This window comes from Quercus robur, chromosome 5 (genome assembly GCF_932294415.1).
Source record: "Quercus robur chromosome 5, dhQueRobu3.1, whole genome shotgun sequence".
Taxonomy (NCBI): Eukaryota; Viridiplantae; Streptophyta; class Magnoliopsida; order Fagales; family Fagaceae; genus Quercus; species Quercus robur.
This window is the reverse complement of record NC_065538.1, coordinates 54,639,157-54,656,547: the sequence shown is the minus strand read 5'-3', so window position 1 is coordinate 54,656,547 and position 17,391 is coordinate 54,639,157. Positions and strand designations below refer to the sequence as shown.

Genomic DNA, 17,391 nt, shown 5'->3' with positions numbered 1-17,391 from the left:
CTAGTATATATATAAAATAGAAGAATGAAATGATTGGTTATGGTCATTTGCAATAATCAGGTAGATGAGGTGAAGTCTGTGAAATAGAGGATCATTTCCTTCGAAACAGGTAGTGGCTTATGACTATAGCTACGGGATGTTGAACAGTTTAAGGCAACCAAGCAAAATGATTAATTACCTATTGATGGGAACAAACTGAAACTACGTTACATTTAAATCATGCCTTAATCTAAATCAATCAAGCTTTAACCTAAATCATAATAACTCGTTGATTCAATCTTTCCCCCCCTTGAATCAACCTATGCCCTCTTGAAGAACTTCCTTTTGGTTTTGTATGGTTGAAACAATCTTGGATGTTTCTACCCATGGAAATTAAGGAGCAAAAATTTAGAATTAGCAATCTTAATACATTGATTGTCAACTTTGTTTAGACTCACTTAATGGTATGAAGGTAAAGACAGTGCTTTGCTAACCAAATTTAGAGTTTGAGCTTACAAGACCTTAAAATTGAATAGATTTCTGGGTTTGGGATTTCATATGGATCTCAGTCATTTCATATTTTGCATTTTAAAAAAAAAAAAAAATGTAGTGGTCAGGTATTTCAATGCTAACAATGTTTAGTACATTGGCCAATTTACACGGTCAACAGACTCAACACAAGATTTCTGCCAAAAGGGGCACTACTATCACTAGCTACATGTTGACTAAAACTGTTGCCGTATGAGTGAGCAACCCCCCATGCAGCAGAGCACATTTTTCGTTTCCTCAAACTTCTCAGAAGCATACAAAGGAAAACATCCATTAACCCAGAAATCATGGATGTTATCAAATAGCAGTGTCAATTGTACTACCACAGTTATAAATTCAATGTGGTAGAACCAATGTGATTGGTTGAACATTGTAATGCAAAACTTTATGCAATTTTGTATATAACTTCCACTTTGACCTAACAGTTAGTACCAAGATAATACTTTTAGAAGAATAAGCCACAGAAGCAGTGCATGAACTGTCATATCAAATGTTTTAATAATGTAAAGGGGCAATTTCTACTCAAATATATATTCAGCTTCATTTCACAGCTTATTTTCTTAAATTTTCTTCTTCCTTTTTCCTAAGATGACAAGAATATACAAGAAGCTTTATGAAACACATATTTTGCAACCAGGGGATTCAAAATATTTTCTTTATCATTAGACAAGAATTTTTCATCATGACGGGCAATGTAATGGTTAACAAACCTAGAATTAAGATTGACTCGATAATGTAGTGGAAGAGCCAATCCATGTTGCATCAGATGAATGAATACGACTCTGGGTGTCATCTGAGCCTTGTCCCATGATCTGATCAAAGTATTCTCTTAGAGCCTTAAATCTCAAATCATCACCATAAATACTTGGATCCATGATCAGCTCATGAACGGCAGTTTGGCCTTCAAGCATGCTTACTACGGCAGACATAGTAGGCCGAAGTGTTGGTGATGGATTAGTGCATAATAGAGCTACTTTCATAATTTTTACTGCCTCTTCTTTACTGAAATTAGATTTTAAGTCTGGATCCACTAAATCCATCAAATTCCCCTTTTGTTGTGAAACAAGGGCCTGTAAAAGAATATAGAAGAAAATGGAACAAAGAAATTAATTAGCATTATATATTGAGCAAAACAATACAAATCTTAAACGATAAGGTAGTAATTTACTGAAGCTAAATACAAAAAACTTATTATTAAAAAGAAACTATATCTAAAAAGACTTATAATGAAAATAAAAGTGAAATTTGTGATAGATTCATGTTATTCTTATATTGCCATGACTAACTCAATTTAACATTTTCCTTTTATATCATTATTCAGGTCACCCATCTACCCACCAAAAAGTAAAATTTTAAAAAAAAAAAAAGAAAGAAAATTGTATATATGGAATGCTTAGCTCTTTAAATGTTTTAACCAGAACTCAGTAAATGTTATTTGGTTTCAATGAAGATAAGTCTTGTGCAAAATGGCACTTAAATCTGGAATGGTATATAAACGCACAATACAAGGCCAAATAAAGAAGTCCCAAAAAAAGTGACTGGGTCTCAAAGCTGCTTTTAGTTTCAATTATAAGAAAATTTTGATGATCTATCTTACCCAATCTAGAAGGCATACAAAATTTTCATTTGGTCGATATTTCATGTTGTTCTTCCCAGCAACAATTTCCAATGCAACAATCCCAAAACTATATACATCTGCTTTATATGTTAAATATCCCCATAATGCATATTCTGGCGCCATGTATCCTCTGCACAGAAAGATCATTCAATTAGTAAGGTTTCACTTGAATGAGGTTACAAGCTTCTCTAACAAACAAATCCATGACAAAATAGTTTTAGGTAACTAGATTTCCTATCATAATAATTTTATTTCCATTTTGGCAAGCAATTACGCCATTAAAAAAAGCTAGCATTATTTAGTCACAAATTTGTTCCACATGAAATTAACTTCACCTAAAACAAGATTTGTACTGTTAACAATTGCAAGCCTTGAAAATCTACACTTAATGTTGATTGGGTGGGTTGAGAGAGTGAGGGGAAGGGGGGTGACTCTATTTCTCTACCTATTACGGATATTGCCACTTTGCAAGTTGATAATTGATGTAGTCATGCACCATTAGCCATACAGGAAAGCAGAATATAAATTAGAATTTCTCTATATTGCTTAATCCTTGTATAAAAAGGTAAAATTTAGAGGTAGCATTCAACATATGAAATTTAATTTTTGAATAAAACAGAAATTTCTCATCCTTCTGTTTTATTCTGCAGTTTCTATTTGATGAGAAGTTTGAGATGTTGCTTTCATACATATAAAATTAAGGTAAACTAACTTTGCAGGTTATTTCTATATCTATCATGTAAATGATTTGTAAAGCAGGAATACTAAATAGGAGGACAATTGGGTAGCAAATGCAGATGGCTAATATAAATAAAGCTCCTACTAATACTTAAAGTGAGGACTTTCCCATAGTACTGTGTATACTTGAACTTGTTTATGGAGACTTCAATTGCTGCCTTATTCTGATTTTCTTTTAGGAAAGCAACTTGAAATTAGAGCCATTAAGATTCATATTTGTTGAAAAAAGAACACAAGAAAAATCTAAGTTCAGAATGAAGGAAGAAAAAAAGGTAGCTCACACAGTTCCTGCAACTCGGGTGCTAATGTGGCTGTTCTCCTCTTCGTAAAGCTTGGCCAACCCAAAGTCAGAAATCTTAGGATTAAGGTCCCCATCCAGTAGTATATTGCTAGTCTTGATGTCCCTATGAACAATTTTCAGGGGTGATTCCTCATGCAAGAAAGTCAGACCTCTTGCTATGCCAAGACATATTTTTTTCCTTGTAGGCCAGTCCAATTTCAGTCGGCTTTCCTCTGGACCAGCAATGCAGATAGCTCAATCAATAATATCCAAATTTTTAGTTCAACCTATAGGTCCTATATGATTCATGGAAATTGACTCCTACTCTTTTCAAGTCAAAATAATAATATGCCAAAGATGAAAGATTAAGCTTACCAAATAAAGCGTGTTCAAGGCTATTGTTTTCCATGTATTCATATACCAACAACAACTGATTTCGTTCAACACAGCATCCATACAGTCTAACAAGATTCGGATGTTGTAATCCAGAAATCATGCCTATTTCATTCACAAATTCACGATTCCCTTGCTTTGATTTAGAAGAAAGTTGCTTAACTGCAATTATGGTACCATCTAATAAAGTACCCTGCATTGACAGTATAATTTGCGTTATTGGTTATGTACGAGGTCTATCTGGACCAGTGAAAATGCGAAGGGAATAATAGAAAAAGGTATTAAATGCATTCATGCAAAGATAGAAGACCATAGATTACCTTGTATACAGCTCCAAAGCCACCTTGCCCTAGCTTGTTTGCAGCATCAAAATTGTTAGTGGCAGCTTTAATTTGCCTGAATGTAAAAAAACCAGTTTGCAGATCTAGGCCTCTCAGTTCTGTATGGAACAAGTTTCAGATATTAGAATACATCTTAAAAATTTACAAGACTGCTTCATTAGTATTCTGACTAGTCAATGATATCAAAACTAAGTTACCTTGTTCCCTTGATGTCCTGCCTCCCAAACATCCCTTCCACCGAAGAATTCCTAAAATCAGGAGGATAAGGCTTGACACCAAAACTACAGTTCCAACTGTGATGAGTATCTTCTTTTTTTTATCATCAGGAGGGTTGAAATCTACATAGAAGGAAAGTAGCAAAGAATAGTGATTGTAAAACTGCATTCGGTTTTGTACATTGTACTATAATGGCATACACATAGGTGGATCTAGTGTAAAACCAGATACTATTATTATTATTATTATTATTATTATTATTATTATTTTGAGAAGATAAAACCAGATACTATTATATGGTTCAAAACACAGGTTAGGTAATAAAAAATGGAATTAGAGAGGAAAAAGGGAAAAAAAAAAAAAAAAAAAATCTTTGTATGTCTTCCACCCAGCTGTGCATTAACATTGTTTCAAGTATTTTACTTTGAATCCAGCAGTTTTGGATATAGAAACATTCAAAACTCAAAAATGAAAGAGTGGGAGTGAGAGTGAGAAAATGCCTGACCATGTAAAAGAAGGAATACAGAACATACAACTTTTGTACTTACCAGCATCTATGGAGATAGCTGATATAAGAGGACCATATGTTCCTCTCTTTGGGACATCCGTTGTCCCTTTCCCAGACCAGTGAAAGCGGATCTCCAAAATTTTTTTCTCAACAAATGCTGTAAAGTTCCTGACAACTGCTTTGTCAACTCCTTGTGCTTCCTTTTCAATATCAAAATCCTTCAGCACCAGTTCTTCCTACAACAAAGTATTTAGGTTAAATTGTCGTCTATAGCATTTAGGGAAGAAAAATGATCTGACTGACTTCGAGTACCTGGATATAAACATCAAACATCCGTCTTCCAACACTGAAAAAGGATCGGTTGTCTCTAAATATAATCTCAGCAAAGTGAAGTTTCATGGTATAATTTCCATTAGCCAAACAGCGTGCATAATATGTGAGAGATAGAGGAGAGAGGCGTGCATCCATGTACAATTCGGAGTCATTCATTTTGAGTACAGATTCATTTGTTGCTATGTAGTCATGTGAGCTACTCCAAACATCCCAAAAATCTCCAGTGCTACTAAAGCCCCAACTATCATCTGTCATCATGCGAACAAATTTTGCTGCACCTCCTAGCTCTAAATCTGCTTCATATTTGACATTTCCAATGGTGGTTGCTTTTCCACCACAATTTATATTCAAAGAATACTGATCTAGAGAGCACCAAAGTAATCAGATACAATCAAACAAAACAGGAGATATTCAATTATCAATAATAATTTAATCTTTGTTTTATTGATAAAAAATCATTGATGAGTAAGGTGTTATATTGATAATTGAAGCATCTAAATGCTGGTTTGATTCTAGCATATATTTACCTTTTGAACATGGATTATTCTTCAGACATTCCGTAAGAATTCTAGATTAAAATGAAGCAAAAGGAAGAAGAATTAGCATATTTAAAAAAATGGAAATTATAAATAAGATTATAAAAACTGCTCTCCTTAGAAGTTAAATAAATTAGAAGCTTACGAGTTGTCCTGTCTAGAAAAGCTTCTGAACAAATTTCTGTTGAATAACAAATGAGTTACTTTCCACACAACCAAAAAAAAAAAAAAAAGAGAAAAGAAAAAGAAGTAAATGAATAAAGCAAAGTGTTGAAAGCTCAAGTAGGTTGATTTTTAGAGGAAAAAGTTTCTTACATGGTGTCTGGACAAGTGTTTGGCGCAGAGCTTTCAGAAAAATTATTGTAAGAGATATCTATTTGACTGCATGAAAACATAATTTCCTTTAATCTTCCAAAACATAAAATTACATATTCATGAATTTTGGTATAAATTGATTTTAATGCTACAATTGATCTGATATTTCATGAATTTTGATATAAATTGATCTTAATCCTACAATTGATCTAATATGTACAGAAGTTGAAAGAGGAAATTTTAGTTATATACAAACTTATGACCATATTAACCACCAATTAATACAAACTGAGTTCCTTCTTTCCATAATTAGCTAAATAATTAACCAATTCAGTGATTTATACCATCCTTCTGGATGTTCTAAGAAAGACATATGTTACATCTATTCTATAACAGCATTGTGTTCTATATATCTACCATAATATAGCATTTCTAAAACTTCAAACTGGATTTATCAAAGCTAAAACAAGATCAATTTAGGCCCACTCGGCCACTTCCACTAAGCATTTCTAGATAACAAACATTGAACAATGGAACAAAATAATGCTGTTCTTTCAAGGTGACGCTACATGTAGAAAAATGCAAATTAAGCTGCAAGAAAAATGGGATTATTAAGTTATTAACCCATTATGTGGAGAATGTTTTCCGCAACTTACCCCTAAAGAGGTCATGAAATGAACCATTATCTAAATTAGGTATATACATTTTCGGATATAAAACATTATGCTTAGTACCTTAAGAGAATATGCTTCTACTGTCGCAAATAAAGAATATAAATGAACGGAAATATCATGCAAATTCAGTGTAGAAGTTAAGAAAGAAAACATACTAGCGGCTATCTCTGCCCTTAATCCAGTCTGGAATTGGCCCACTGAGCAAGTTTTTTGTCAGATATCTATCCAATGAGCATCAAATCATCACATTGTGATTAGAAACACAAATATTGTTACTGTTTTGAATGTACATAAAAGGAAATTTTGTTTTTAAACTTTTGTGAGCTGACTCTATTTGTATGAAACCTTTCAGACATGACTTTGTACCATAATGTTTCATTCCAAAAACCTTTCAGACAAACAGAGTCTTACACTATGTTGGTAAATCAACAATCTCAAAAGTTAAATTGCTTTAGGAAGCAGGCCAACAAAGTATGTCCAGCTTAACATAAATGGCCCCCAGGATCAGGTAGTAAGTTGGCCAACGCATGAATTTTGATTGCTTACATGGTGTCCAAACTAGTTAGAACTTCCAAATTTGGAATGTTTCCATCCAATCTGTTGAAGCTAAGATCCCTGCAAAAGGAAAAAGCAGATGTCAGTATGCTAAATAACTGTCCAAGTCAACATGGCGAACTTATAGACATGCTTGTTCCCTAAATTTGAATGGACCTAGAAAATAACATAAATTTAGGTATAGCGGATTGATGGAGGACCTGATAATATGTTCACATACTTAATATATGGAGCTCTAAATCTATTATAGTTTCCATTCATAATTGTAGAGTACTAAGCATGTATCTGACGATGGCATTTCTGTACTGAGTAACTCAAGTAGGCATCAGTCAAATGGTCTTTAAACATGTGGCAGCTAATAGCATGGGTACAAGCATCTAGAATTTTTCCAATTACAAACACTCCAAAACAATTGTTCATTTATAGTGTAAAACACCTAAACAGCTAGTCTCAACTTTAATTCTTCTTGAATGACCTTACAAATTGTCTCAATCCCTGTTATATTATGGAAATTGAGAAAAGTATACAGCTAGTCCTCCAAACTCTACTTATTATTCATATTTCATATGACCTCTCTCAATTTTAAGTTACTATTCTTTCTTTCCTATCATGAATTTTGAATTCCACCTGACCCTTTTATCAATGTATTATGTAGTATAACATTTTCAGTTTCTCACACCCACATTGGAGACTGTAATAGGTTTTCATGGTATATACCAAACTAATGAGATTAAAGGTCTTCTTAAACATCATAATGTCATTATCGTTCTTATCTGTAGATATCCTTGGCTAACATTCTGTCTTGGCAGTTTAAATTACAATCACTAGACGAAAGAGGCAATAAATTCAGATCATATCTCTTGAGATACTCATTCTAATACTATACAATAATCTATTTGTCAAGATAGGAATTAAAGGTCTCAAAATTTCTTGTCTCAAAAATTAGAATTTAGCAAGTTATCAATTGCTAGCTTAATTCCACATTTTGAACTTCAATACCTTTCAAGTGTTAATATTTTTCTCAATATCTATCAATCTTTTTGTAATTCACTAAAAATTAAAGAGAATAATGAACAGAGAAATTACAAAATTTTCAGCTGTGTCATTCCTGATATATATTCAGGGATTTGTCCTGAGATATTACAGCTTCTCAACATCCTGAAACATAAACCAACTTCATATAAGCAAAATTGCAATAACATGTGTATTATTCTAATTGCAGATAATTTTACAACATAAAAACCTTACAATCTTATCAGGCCTCCCATGTTACGTAGGTTTGGGAAAAGTGAACCTACTCCATGTAAGTCGCTGATCCTTCTGCATGATATTGCGCCATCAATAACTGTTTATTTTCTTTGGCTATAAATTTTATTAGTTTAAAATCACATGAAATTATTGTAGAGATTATGCAACTCAGCAACTTTTAACATAGAACACGGAACTCACAGCTCTGTTAAATTGCTTAAGACCGAAATGCTAGGAGGAATGGGCCCCTCAAGACCACTAGCTTGGATCTCTCTGTTAAGGACATAATTACAATGGATTTAGATTAAACCTGAGACTTTTAAGTAGAAGTGCTGTACATAAAATTGAAGGAATATCACATACAATTTCTGAAGTTGTTTCCAACTTTGAAAGGAATCAGGCATTCTTCCAGTGAAGTTGTTACTGCTAATCCTACTGCATATGGGCCAGATAGAAACAAGATAGAATGAAATACAAACCTGATCATTTTTCAACCAAAAAAAAAAATCAAAAGCTACAGATAGTACATAAACTGAAAAGTTTACAACCACTTACAGTATTTTTAATTTGGTCAGACTAGTGAGAGCTACTGGAAACTCTCCCGTGAGATTGTTAGCATTAAGAACGCTGCAGTAAAAAAGGAAACTTAAGACCAGTTCAACATACGCTATTGTTATGTTATGAAACTCATTGAGAATTTAGAAATGACTAATCAAATGTGATTTAAAGATAAAGAAACACTAACAGCAACTCCAAGTCAACCAAGTTTGCAAGTCCAGGGGGAACAGGGCCAGAGAACAGGTTGCTTTCGATGGTCCTGAAATACAGTCCAAAATTAAAGACAGCAGAGCTTTACCAAATGAATTGTCGAAATTATTTAACATAGAGATCCAGAGCATACAGAGCTGTAAGAGTGGTAATGTTTGCCAAGTAGTCAATACGTCCTGATAAGTTGTTTGTACTGATGGACCTGCACTTGAGTCATTTCATTAGTTTCATAATTAGCTTTTACTAGCTAACCTTGGACTTAAAAGTGTAGTGAGTCATTTACAGATATTCCAACTTCAATGAAGCCCATTCTCGCGGTATCATTCCACTAAGGTAGTTTCTATTCAAATCACTGTCAGCAAGAGGAAAGTCTGCTGTAAGTAGAAGCTTATAGTCTAATTTGCTGGCTAACAAGAAAAACAAATAATTGGAAGCCCTTCTTACATTTCCTTAAGGTTGGGTAGCTTAACCAAAGATGGTGGAAGTATACCAGCAAGATCCTGCCCTTTAAGAAATCTGTATAACAAAGATTAAAGTAAAATAAAAAATAGAGAGAGATTACAATTTTATGTAACAATTTCAAAGTATTGTCTTAGCTTAAATTCAATGAATAAAAAAGAGAGAAAAATTTAGCAAAATAAAGAAATAGGTGTTTATCCAATTTTCAACTAAGTTACACATCTTATTCAAATATTCATTGCTATTATTTGCCATTAACCTTCATAAGAAAATTTAATAGAATAACTATTGTGTTATATGAGCAAAGGGAGTGTACATGCTAACCACGTGGCATACACCACCCGTGTTGGAGCAATTGCAGACGATAGAATTATTGTACAATGGCCTCTGACTTGAAGCCGGTGTAATCCAGCTTGAGTCATTGCATGGATTTACTTTGAAATCCCAGTCTTTCTTCCCCAGCTGTGTAGCTATTTCTTGAAGGGCTTCCACTGCACACATCAAACACATCAACTTCTCTACCAGGATTTTTTTGTTACCTAAATAATTGATAAGTATGCCTACTAGTGGAATGAACGTGCCGATAGTGCAGCTGAGGAAAAAAGTTAACCAGACAGCTGTTTCAAATCCTAAATTCAAATAATGCCTCAGTTATGAGGAATATCTGGTTGCCTTTACCCTGTCAAGCTTGTTGTGGGTTGCCTGGGTAATACTTATTGAAAGGACAAAATTCATGGTCTATGAAAATGCCTAGGGAATGTTCTTGGTGTTGGGGAAAATTGCTGAAGTTAAGGCCTATTACTCTAATTCTGTAGGCACCTAATTGGGAATGGAATGGTTTTGTTCAGATTGAGAAATTGGCACATTAGAGAACTTCTCATTACCAAATATGGTCCTAGGATAGTTTATGATGCATCAATCCCATCAGTGACTTGGGTCCCTTATTTTATAGTTTTATTTTTATAAAAAAAATAAAGTTTAACTGCTATGTGGGATTCTATAAGAAGAAGAATCATAACTAGAGTGGTCTCGTTTAATTTGGTTTCTCAAAGCAAATCCAAAGCATGGTTTCATAATTCTACAATCGACCCATTTAATGTGACCAGATATGGCCACGAAGAAGGTAAAAGTCATGTCTTGGTTTCTCTGTGATGATCCATGAAATTCAGTTTCATTATGGGGTCTTATTGCAGTGCTAAAAAGGCTAATTAAATAGTATGGGAAGCATGTCAAGCCCTTAACCACATGAGGCCAAGTTACAACACAGAGGCAATAAGGATGCTGCTAACAGCTAATATAAACTTCATTAAGCTGAGCAAACTGAAACTTCAATATACTGATTTCCAATTCCATAAACTTGGGGCTTTCAAAAAAAAAAAAAAAAAATTCCATAAACTTGGGCTTGATTACCAAAATAACATATAAATATATATAAACAAAAAGTACCTTCATTATCAGGAAGACTCCCTGGTGCTTGTGCTTCAACTTCGTTTGCTCCTGTGCACATAAATACTATTACAAACACAATTAAGCTAAACATGGTCGCTGGAATATAAGCAAGCTTTGCCATCTTCCCCTCCAAAAATCTCTCTGGGTATTGAGTATTGACAGCCTCACTTTCTCAAACACTCTACAAAACTCTCTCTCTCTCTCTCTCTCTCTCTCTAGATCTTTGCATACACGCCGCACACTTGTGCAAGACCCATTAAAAGCAAAACTGCATGTGTACAGCTTATCCAATCTGCAGTATTCTTTTTCCTTCAAAACTGTATGCGTTTGATGTGTCATGCCAATGACAATTTAGTCATTAAGTACTATTTTATTATGGGTGTCAGAATATTTATTGGAATCGACGGGTTTCTTTTTTTTTTTAAGAAAAAAAAATTCAAGAAAATTTCAATTAAAAGTGCATATGTTTACAAGTTTTTGTTCATATATTGCTTTTACTATATAGTTTTATGAGTTGTATTACAACTTTATGTGGAAACTTTGTGCGTAAAACACTTGTCCAGTTGTGCCATCCACTGATTAGTACATATATAACAAATGTTGACTAACTTGACTTTAACTAAAATATGTAGGCTAGGTGGTACACTGACTGAATTACGTACACATTGGTCAATCTCATAGATCTTCTATTCTTTTCTTTTTTTTGAATATCATAGATCTTCTATTCAAAGTAACAACCTTGACCCGTTGGATGTAACCACAGACTTCTGGGTTTTTAGATCAACGGTGAAGATTGGTCTAACTCCAATGATAATCCAGGCCCCCACAATATTTGACTAATAATAATATCTCTTTCATAGAATAAAGTTTGGTTTTACGTGTACCATTGTCTATCTCTTTCAGCTTCCCCCGCCGGATGCAAGTTTTGTGAAAAAGAGTGAGTGATGTCACGTGGTACCATCCAACAGGCAGTGGCACCTTATGGGCAGGGTGGCCCCAACACCACCCTAACTTGAAAAAAAAAAAAAAAAAAATTATACATTATAGTTTAAAATTTTATATTTATTTACCTTTAAAAAAGAATTTGGGAGCATCCTAAATTTTTTTTATGCCAATAAAATTAAATTTTGATCCATAATTTAAGCAATTTAATAATTAGGGTCTTTCAAGCAAAAAGAACAACATGTTTTTATATTCTTTTAAGCTTATACTACGGTTTTATTTTTGGTTTCTTTTTTATCTGATACACTGTCATTGTACGACTACTTTTTTTCAAAAAAATTATAATATATACTATAAAACTAATTAGTCAAAATCACGTAAATTTAGCTTTTTTCATTATACAACTACTTTTCTTTTTACTTTTTATGATAATTTTGATTAAAAAAATAGTAATTTTATTTAATTAAGTGAATAAACTTCAAAAGTTACTTAATTTTTATATAATATCAATTAATTCATTATATATATAATAAAATTTTTATTTTTATGATTATATAATTAAACATGTAATTGTCCATTCTAAGGAAATTTGATTAAATTTACACAAAAAGTGTCACTAAATATTATGTTTTTACAAATTTTTTTTTTGTTTCTCAAAAAAAAAATATATAATGTTTTTACATTTTGCTATCATATTATTAGTAATAAACTAATTATATTTTTATTTATATAATTTAAAATTTTATTAATTATATTATTTATGATATCACTGATTAGACCATCGGTCAGATCTCGATCTAACTAAAAAACCAATAGCCAGTCCCTTTTCTGGTTCTTTCACCGTATTGGTTTATAAAATCATGGAAAAAACCCAAAAAAAAACCTTGAACAAAAATCTGGAAAAAAAATTATAATAAAACTACTAACAAGGCCCAAACCAAATGCTAACAGAAAAGCCTAGTACAAGATCAATCTCATCTCAAACTAAGACTATCACTACTCTAACACCAACATGATTACGTTTTTAATTCAACAAATATTTAAAAAAAAAAAAAAAAATTCAGCATTGCCTCAGTGCCTTGCGGATTCACAAGTCATTAAACAATTTAAATTAAAACTAAATCAAACCTAAAGGCTAAAAGGAAATAAGAAACTCACTTACTCTTCCTAGTCATTGTTGTCCATCCCTATTCAACAACATTAACAACAACCACAACTGAACTCCATAATCTTTAAGTCGTAAAACTTTATGTATTTGCATAATTTTTTTATTGTTATTATTGTTGTTGTTGTCATCAATATATAAATTTTTTTGAGGAACACCATGGAAAACATTTATGGAGCCGCCACTGCCAACAGGATCATTATATGAGAGGTGAAGAGTAAGAGTTAAAAAAAAAAATGTTTGAATTGTACACATTCGATATTATATATATATGAGTTGGATTCAAGTTACACCTGATGTAACTCTAAGTAATATTACATCACCCAATAACTTTTTATTAAATTAATATTTTGAAAATCCAACTATTGAATTATATGTTCTATATGTTTTTAACACACAAGTCAATTTTCATATCAATTAGTGGTTATTTACCATTTAATCCATAAACTTATCTTTTATGCATTATTTTAAACTACAAAAACTTGAATTTTAACAATTAATTGATGACATGGCTATTAATCTTTGATCACCTTAAAATTTTGCAAGCATAGAAAATATATGAAGATAATGTAATCTAACGGTGAATTTATCAATATTCAAATCCAATTAAAAAATATTAAGTGATGTAACATTGCTTAAAGTTACATCAGGTATAACTTGAATTCAATCCTATATGTGTGTGTATATATATATATATATATATATATATGTTCACAATATTATATACATTTATTTAGTTTACAGTGTAAATATTACATGAATAAAGGAATGTAGACCAACGGTTTTTCATTTTGGAATAGTATAATTTTGTCTGTCCATGGCAATTGAAGCGACAACTAACTTTCATGCGCATGATTTAGAGCCTTTTTAATTTAGGTCTAGTTAAGAGATACTCTTAGAGAATTATTAATGAACTATTTTAAGAAAGTATTAATAGCACTTTACTACAAAAAATGGGGCTATCCCAGTGTTTGCAAAACCACCGGGATAGCCCCAAAAAGTGCTAGAATAGGCACAAAATGCCTATCCCGGTGTTTCAAACTGCTGTGTAGTGACAATTGGTATAGGGTCGCCAGACCTATTCTAGCGCTTTTTAGACCTTGTTCTGATGTTTTTACTTGTATCGGGATAGTCCTTACCAACAGCTTTGAAGATCTGTACCAGCATATTTTAGGGCCTATACCTATGGTTTTGATTATTGTTTTTTAATCATTTGACGAAGATTTTACCAATTATTTCCAATTTTTAACAAATAAGTAAATAAAATTTCCAGCAAAACTAATCCAAAGTAAATAATCCTCATTATTTTTTTCCTTTTGCTTAGTGACATGAATACGTAAAGTTAATTAGATCCTCCTCCAATACGTACTTGAATGTTGCGTGATATGAATTTTAGTTCAATAGTAAAGATTAATTGGTCTAAATCCAAAAAAAAATAAAAAATCCATCCGAACTTTGATTAGTAATTTAGTATGACCCTTTCAAAAAAAAGAAAAAAAGTAATTTAGTATGACCACCAATTTTTCACTTAGACCTTGCTGACAGGTTGGTCGGATCGGGTCAATGGAGTTCAGATTAAAAAGTTTTCAAGTGGGTCACGTGTCAACATATTTTTATTCCAGGTAAAAAATCTCAAGATTAGGCTCTTTTGATTTCAAATCAGGAGTCCGGTCGAATTTTTTCATATTTGCTTTCACTAATAAAACTTTATCATTAAAGATAGATTGGTTTTGTCGTGCACCATTGTACATTTCTTTCAGCTTTTACTCTCCCCACCCTTTTTTTTTTTGGGTAAAAAAAATTAAGGATGCAAGTTTTGTGAAAGGATACAAGCGGTAGAAGTTCAAAAAATGTTCAAATTTTGGAATAGCATAAGAAACGAAATATAAACTATAAATCATGGTGAATCCCCTAAAATTAAATTCTTACATTCTTCAATGATATGTATAATACAAAATTAATTTTTTTAAATTCTTGTTTTTAATGGCAATCACAACATCATTCTTTGTTAATAAAAATATTTTTTTTAGCATCTACTATATATATATGAAGACTAATTCTTAATCATAATTTTTAAAAAGAGATAAGGACATTTTTTTAATTGGTTAAAGAGTAGGTAGGAATGGTGAAATTATCAATTTATAAAAAAATAAGGATAAAGTTTCCCTACAATCTTGTTTGGAGGAACTCTCTCCAAACTATGACGTGTCAGTACTAAAAATTAACACCTGTCCAACCCAACTAAAGCTGAAATTCAAGAACTAACTCTCATTAGTTCAAAAGTTAGACCTTTCCACATCTCTCTCTCTCTCTCTCTCTCTCTCTCTCTCCCTCCAAACCTCTCTCATTCCGCCGTTCCCACACAACACCATCCACCAAAACTCAGCCACTCTTCTATCACCACCAAAATTACTCCAAAAAAAATTGCTACCGCCAACCACCGAAACACACACAGACCAATCAAATCTAACCCAAACACCACCCAACTCCAACCCAAACTATGAACAATCGCATCCAAATCCAATCCAAACTCTGAACAATTGCCACCCAAATATGTAACCCCCAACCACCATCAACAAAGTCCTTAAAAACACTAGAAACCGGATCAACCCCCACTCTGGATCAACCCAACCCAAACCCAAATCGGTCAAACAACCACCATTGGTCCATTACCACCATGAGCCATTGCAAATCCATAGCCCAAAGCCATCGGCCAGCCCTGAACAACCCATCACAAACCCATAGGAAAAACACACATACCCATACTGGAAACAATCACATACCCATACCGGAAAAACAATCATACCGGAAACAATTGCATACCCGTACTGGAAAAACAATCTCATACCCATACCCAAAAAACTACAAAGAGCACCGGGCCAGAGAAGAGATTTGCCGATACCCAAATTGGAACAATCATGAATAGTTGTTGCTTCGCCGATCTTCGAAGATGCCTATGATTCGACCCAATCGCCATCCAAATGACAACTATGATGTGTACACATAAACATAAATTTCAAAATTTCTTTTTTTCTTCATAAATGTTAAAATAAGTTTGGAGGGAGTAACGCCGATAGAGAGCAAAGGGATTTGATGGGTGGAACAGTGGAGAGTGGTTGATGGCTGGGACCATCGGAAACAAGAGATAGATCGGGGGGACCGGTGGAGGGAGGATTAGTTGGGATTGAAAACGATTGAAAAAACTGAAAAATGGTCTGCAACAAAGGATTGAGATGGAGAAGGGATTTGCGTTGAAGGAGAGAGAGAGAGAGAGAGAGAGGACAGAGTGTTTGTGTTTGGGTGATGATGGCGAGAAGTTTTTTTTTTTTTAATAAAAAATTATATGGAAAGGTCTAACGTTTGAACTAACGGGAGTTAGTTCTTGAATTTTAGTTTTAGTTGGGTTGGACAGGTGTTAATTTTTAGTGCTGACACATTATAGTTTGGAGAGAGTTCCTCCGAACAAGATTGTAGGGAAACTTTATCCAAAAAATAATGTAACTTTTTCCAATGGTAAGAATATGGATACCCACCTATTATTTTGAAGGAAATCCACATTCTTACAAAATTGGGGTCAAGTGGGAATTCAGATGCCCAAGGGCATCTGATTCTCTTGTGCAATATTTTGGAACTAAACATGGAATTGTTAGGAAATTTTTAAACATTTTCAAAAATCCTAAAATATTACTCCATATTAACCGTCACCTAAGGGTTTAAAATGCACAAATTTACAAGCAAAGTTTACCAACCTTGTGTGATATGTAGAAATAATTCATAATTCATGATTTTTTTTTCTTTTTGTATACATAAAAAAAAAAAAAAAAAAAAAAAAAAAAAAAAAAAAAAAAAGAAGACCAATATTAATAGAAGAGCCCAGGGACAATTTCATTGATACTGGTCTTATCACTTTCCGTATCTTATTTTGATTTCTCATTGAACTTTCAAAGTGCTTTTTAATTTTCCATTTTACACGGTTGTGGTGAGCTATGAGCCTATGGCTGTGAGGCCAATTCATTGCATAGTTCCGAATTTTCTGACTGTGTCGGCAGGACACCTTAAAAGATTAGGTTTCTTTTGATATCTGAGCGAACATGCACGTCAAAAGAATCCTAACAAATTAAAGTAACACAATTTTATTTTGAGTTTTGCCTGAAAGGAAGAAATAAACAATTTCAGTTGTGCCCCACAAATTTAAAACAAAACGAGGTACCAGCATGGACAAATTAGTGTCCATCATGTGACAAATTAACTCTTACTATTCAATTGTGCTAATATTTTTTTATTGACAATTGAATAGTAATAATTTGTCAATTGCTCAAACTCTT

The 17,391-nt window shown here is 32.8% G+C and overlaps 1 protein-coding gene across 2 annotated transcripts; it reads right to left on the bottom strand.

The window, feature by feature from the left end:
• Positions 1–1,138: 1,138 nt before the first annotated feature.
• Positions 1,139–11,297, bottom strand: LOC126728970 (probable LRR receptor-like serine/threonine-protein kinase At1g07650). 2 transcript variants are annotated; one of them, XM_050434748.1, is made up of 24 exons: positions 10,957–11,297; positions 9,827–10,001; positions 9,496–9,567; positions 9,335–9,403; positions 9,185–9,253; positions 9,029–9,100; positions 8,839–8,910; positions 8,647–8,718; positions 8,485–8,556; positions 8,284–8,355; positions 8,122–8,193; positions 7,027–7,095; positions 6,636–6,701; positions 5,807–5,872; positions 5,637–5,672; positions 5,483–5,523; positions 4,935–5,317; positions 4,663–4,858; positions 4,096–4,236; positions 3,878–3,996; positions 3,540–3,750; positions 3,166–3,397; positions 2,126–2,276; positions 1,139–1,598 (listed from the first exon to the last, which is right to left on the bottom strand). In XM_050434748.1, the coding sequence occupies exons 1-24, from the start codon at positions 11,078–11,080 to the stop codon at positions 1,245–1,247; spliced, it is 3,006 nt and encodes a 1,001-aa protein (XP_050290705.1). In that variant the 5' UTR covers positions 11,081–11,297; the 3' UTR covers positions 1,139–1,244. The 2 variants fall into 2 exon arrangements, with proteins under 2 accessions (XP_050290705.1, XP_050290706.1); XM_050434749.1 differs by lacking the exon at positions 10,957–11,297 and having other exon boundaries at positions 9,835–9,955.
• Between the last annotated feature and the right edge of the window lie 6,094 nt (positions 11,298–17,391).

What these genes read in the sequence shown, in the direction of transcription:
- LOC126728970 (XM_050434748.1), bottom strand. Translation starts at nt 11,080, where the DNA reads ATGGCAAAGCTTGCTTATATTCCAGCGACCATGTTTAGCTTAATTGTG. An exon ending in TCATTGAAGTTGGAATATCT is followed by an intron (nt 9,254 to 9,334) that starts GTAAATGACTCA and finishes ACTCAAGTGCAG; the next exon opens with GTCCATCAGTACAAACAACT. An exon ending in ATGGGAGGCCTGATAAGATT is followed by an intron (nt 8,194 to 8,283) that starts GTAAGGTTTTTA and finishes TTTATGTTTCAG; the next exon opens with GATGTTGAGAAGCTGTAATA.